This window comes from Glycine max, chromosome 1, assembly GCF_000004515.6.
Source record: "Glycine max cultivar Williams 82 chromosome 1, Glycine_max_v4.0, whole genome shotgun sequence".
In the NCBI taxonomy this organism is placed as follows: domain Eukaryota; kingdom Viridiplantae; phylum Streptophyta; class Magnoliopsida; order Fabales; family Fabaceae; genus Glycine; species Glycine max.
In genome coordinates this window covers 6016142-6019656 of record NC_016088.4, presented here as the reverse complement: position 1 = coordinate 6019656, position 3515 = coordinate 6016142, and the positions used below count along the sequence as shown (strand labels likewise).

At 30.7% G+C, this 3515-nt stretch overlaps 2 protein-coding genes across 2 annotated transcripts in view; one reads left to right on the top strand and one right to left on the bottom strand.

Annotated features, from left to right (window-relative positions):
• The first annotated feature begins 517 nt into the window (after positions 1-517).
• Positions 518-2581, top strand: LOC100807480 (photosynthetic NDH subunit of lumenal location 2, chloroplastic). The gene is made up of 2 exons (XM_003517968.4): positions 518-1192; positions 2264-2581. The coding sequence occupies exons 1-2, from the start codon at positions 554-556 to the stop codon at positions 2360-2362; spliced, it is 738 nt and encodes a 245-aa protein (XP_003518016.2). The 5' UTR covers positions 518-553; the 3' UTR covers positions 2363-2581.
• An 11-nt stretch (positions 2582-2592) lies between these two features.
• Positions 2593-3515, bottom strand: part of LOC100806414 (CASP-like protein 7) — a 1880-nt gene continuing 957 nt past the window's right edge. The window contains 1 exon segment of the mRNA XM_041015359.1: positions 2593-3033. Within this exon segment, the coding sequence (XP_040871293.1) occupies positions 2759-3033 (275 nt within the window). The 3' untranslated portion in view covers positions 2593-2758.

Genomic DNA, 3515 nt, shown 5'->3' with positions numbered 1-3515 from the left:
TTGCGGTTAAAGTTGGTGGATGCAATTTTTTTTTATAAGTGGTCTTGAATTTAAATCCTGACATACAACTTTAAATATTTAAAAATAATTTTGTCATTTAAAATAGTCAGCCTTTAATAAATAAATAAAAACACTCAATCTTATAAAAGAAGGTTAAACTTATAATTTACTCCTTATTATATATGTGTTGTGGATTCTCGATCTGATCCTTATAAATAAAAAATTATTAAATCGATTCCTATATTTATAAAAAAATACTGATTTGATCCTTTGAACCGTGTCATATTATACTTTGACCTTTAACTTTCTTAGGCATTTTTAATATAGTCCTTATATATGTATAGTGAATTCTTAATTTAATCTTTATTCCCTACAAATAGAATCAAATCAAGAATGTGTTTTACACATAGAGATCAAATTAAAAATACTTTTTATCTTTCTTTATATATATATATATATATATATATATATATATATATATATATATATATATATGAAGGACCAAAGTGATAATGTGCAACCTGAAAAAAAGAAAAGGCTACCCAAGAAGATAATGGTTCCACATGGCATAATAGTAAGGTCTTCCATACCGGGCAGCACGGTCAGCCAAACTGGTCCTGCCCGAAAACTCAAAGAGTCCAAATTCCCACCTCACCACTCAAGGCTCACTTACTTACCACACACACCTCCTAAACCAAAATTATCCAAAACCATGTCCAGCTTCACTCATGCCACCACACTCCTCCATGCCCACATCAAAACCAAGCACAAAAAACCCTCCACCACCACCACCACCACCACCCCATTACCCCATAACCATTCCCCCAACAGAAGGAAGCTGATTTCAACCTTTCTAGCCACTTCAACAGCAGCACTACTAGTGCATGGAGTCACCAGCACCCCACAAGCACTGGCCCAGAGCTGGGGCACGCACTCCTTCATCAAGGAGCACTTCTTCGAGCCGGGGCTCTCCCCGGAAGACGCGGTGGCGAGGATAAAGCAGACTGCGGAGGGGCTGCACAGCATTCGGGAGGCGCTGGAGACCATGTCTTGGAGGTATATCATGTTCTACATACGCATCAAGCAGGCCTATCTTGACCAGGACTTGAGGACTGCCTTCACCACCTTGCCTGAGAGTAGACGCAAGGAGTATGTCAAAACTGCTAATGAGTTGGTGTCTAACTTTGGTGAGGTATTGGGATTTCCACCGAATTAGATGAAATTTCTTTGCTCACTTTTTGTCCTAGTAATTCACATGATAAAGATTTTTGTTTGTTTCAATCGCCGTAATGAACTTTTGACTCCACTATGTTCTTTGGGTTAAATGATTAAGTTACCCTTAAAGTTTCTTGTTCTTTCTTCAGAATGCATTTTGTGAAATCAAACCAAGTTTTATCCCAGAAACTCAGTATATGTTTCAATTGAAATATATTCATTAGGTCATGATAAAGATTGTCAACATATGTTATCTTATCTTAAACTTCAATTGTAATTAAAAACAAAAACAATAATAATAATAACTTTAATTTTAATGGCTATTCACTTAATGTAAAATTGTCAATCAATCAATGTTGACCTATCGGTAATAATTATAAAAATTGATAAATTATGAAATATAATGACAATATAAAATTATTTTATATCATTGATTATAATTTTTTTTTTCATTGTATAAATACTTTTAGTAATGTTTTTCATTCAAAATTAGAGCTTTACTTCACTAATTCGTGTAGTAACAGTTTTCTTTAATATTAATGTAAATCACTGATATAAAACTCTAAAACTGGCGAAGAAGAACATATAAACACATGAAACTATATCTAATTTTTATCTTCTAGGAAAATAACTTAGGAATTACATGTAAATTTTGTGCTTCAGCTAATGAACCAACATGCAATGCTTATTATCCATTCATTTAATTTTTATTTTATTATTATTATTATTATTATTATTATTATTATTATTATTATTATTATTATTATTATTATTATTATTATTATTATTATTATTATTATTATTATTATTATTATTATTATTATTATCACTTTCATGGCTGGTTATCATTACTCTTATTATTTATCTGATTACATGTTATAATTTATATGAACCGAATTTAGTCATATCCTTATGCTTGTTTAGCTAAATAAGATGGAACATGGATATGACCGTGACTATGAAAGTTAGTTAGTGCTAGTCAACTTTTTCCTTTAATAAATTATGTGTTTTACAAAGTGATTTTTGGTTACATTTTTTTTCTTTTCAGTTTGATAGGCATATTCGGACGCCAAAGGTATATGAATCATACCTATACTACGAGAAGACATTGAAGTCAATAGATCAACTTGTGGCCATACTAGCATAGCACAAGGAGGAAGCTGCAGGGTATAACGGTCTTAATTTGCAATTCTTATTTTTGTGGTATAAAGCCTCTTGTTACGTTTTTTTTCCTTCCATTTTAATTCCGAATTGAAATAGAAGGTATTATAGCACGAAGTTCAAGCATATATTATGTACATGTTTGTATGCAACTTCAAATTCATGAACACAAAGAAGGTTCTAAAATGAGAAGCTTCAATCTCAATCATGCTCTGCTATAACACATTGATTACATGTACACCTAGAAACCACAAATTCAACATTCCAAATTTGTACACACTTTGACACCAAATGAGAAATGCAAACTAGGGAAATTTTCATGCACACTATGATGAAGAAATTAAAGGGTAAAATTAAAACACTTGGATGAGCACACATCACATCAGTTTCGAGAGATTGCTACTACGGATAGCATGATTAGTATTATGAAGAGAGCAGCAGCAATGTAAGAGCCAATGAGGGAACCCGAAATACGTTCACAGAAGTTGTTGTATTGTAGGCAGATTGCAAACCAATTGGCACCTGTGTTTCCATTGTGTGCAATGTACACTATGGATGTTGCTGCAGAGGCTGAAGCTGTGACCAGACCCAGCATTACCTTAACAACATTAACTCAAACTTCATCAGAAAGTTTTAGCAATGTTAAAAATAACGGGTTAACATAAACATTAAGAAAAGGTTCTTGTAGGTTAAATGGTGGATTTCTACTTGTAGCATTTAGAGTAATTGGAATCTTATTGAAGTACGTATGTCGTTAAAATTATATACTATTTTTTAACATATATTAATACTCATGAAATGGAAAATAATGACACTTGAGTTGAAGTTACGGTTGTGATTGTGATGCAGTCGTCAATTTAAAATTTTAAATATTAGTTAATTTTAAAGTTAGTTGGTATAACTATACAGTCACGTTTTTATCGAGTTCAATTGTTATATATATATATATATATATATATATATATATATATATATATATATATATATATATATATATATATATATATATATGTACATATATATATATATATATAGAGAAAAACACAAAAAATATATGATATATATCTCAAAAAATTTTTATATATATTTTTATGTTAGAGGACCACATAAAATATTAATTTTTTTGTTGGGTGAATTTT

Excerpts from the sequence above, each read along its gene's own strand:
- LOC100807480 (XM_003517968.4), top strand. The coding sequence starts at position 554 with ATGGTTCCACATGGCATAATAGTAAGGTCTTCCATACCGGGCAGCACG. Across the intron at positions 1,193-2,263 it reads TGGTGTCTAACTTTGGTGAG|TTTGATAGGCATATTCGGAC; the intron begins GTATTGGGATTT and ends TTTTCTTTTCAG.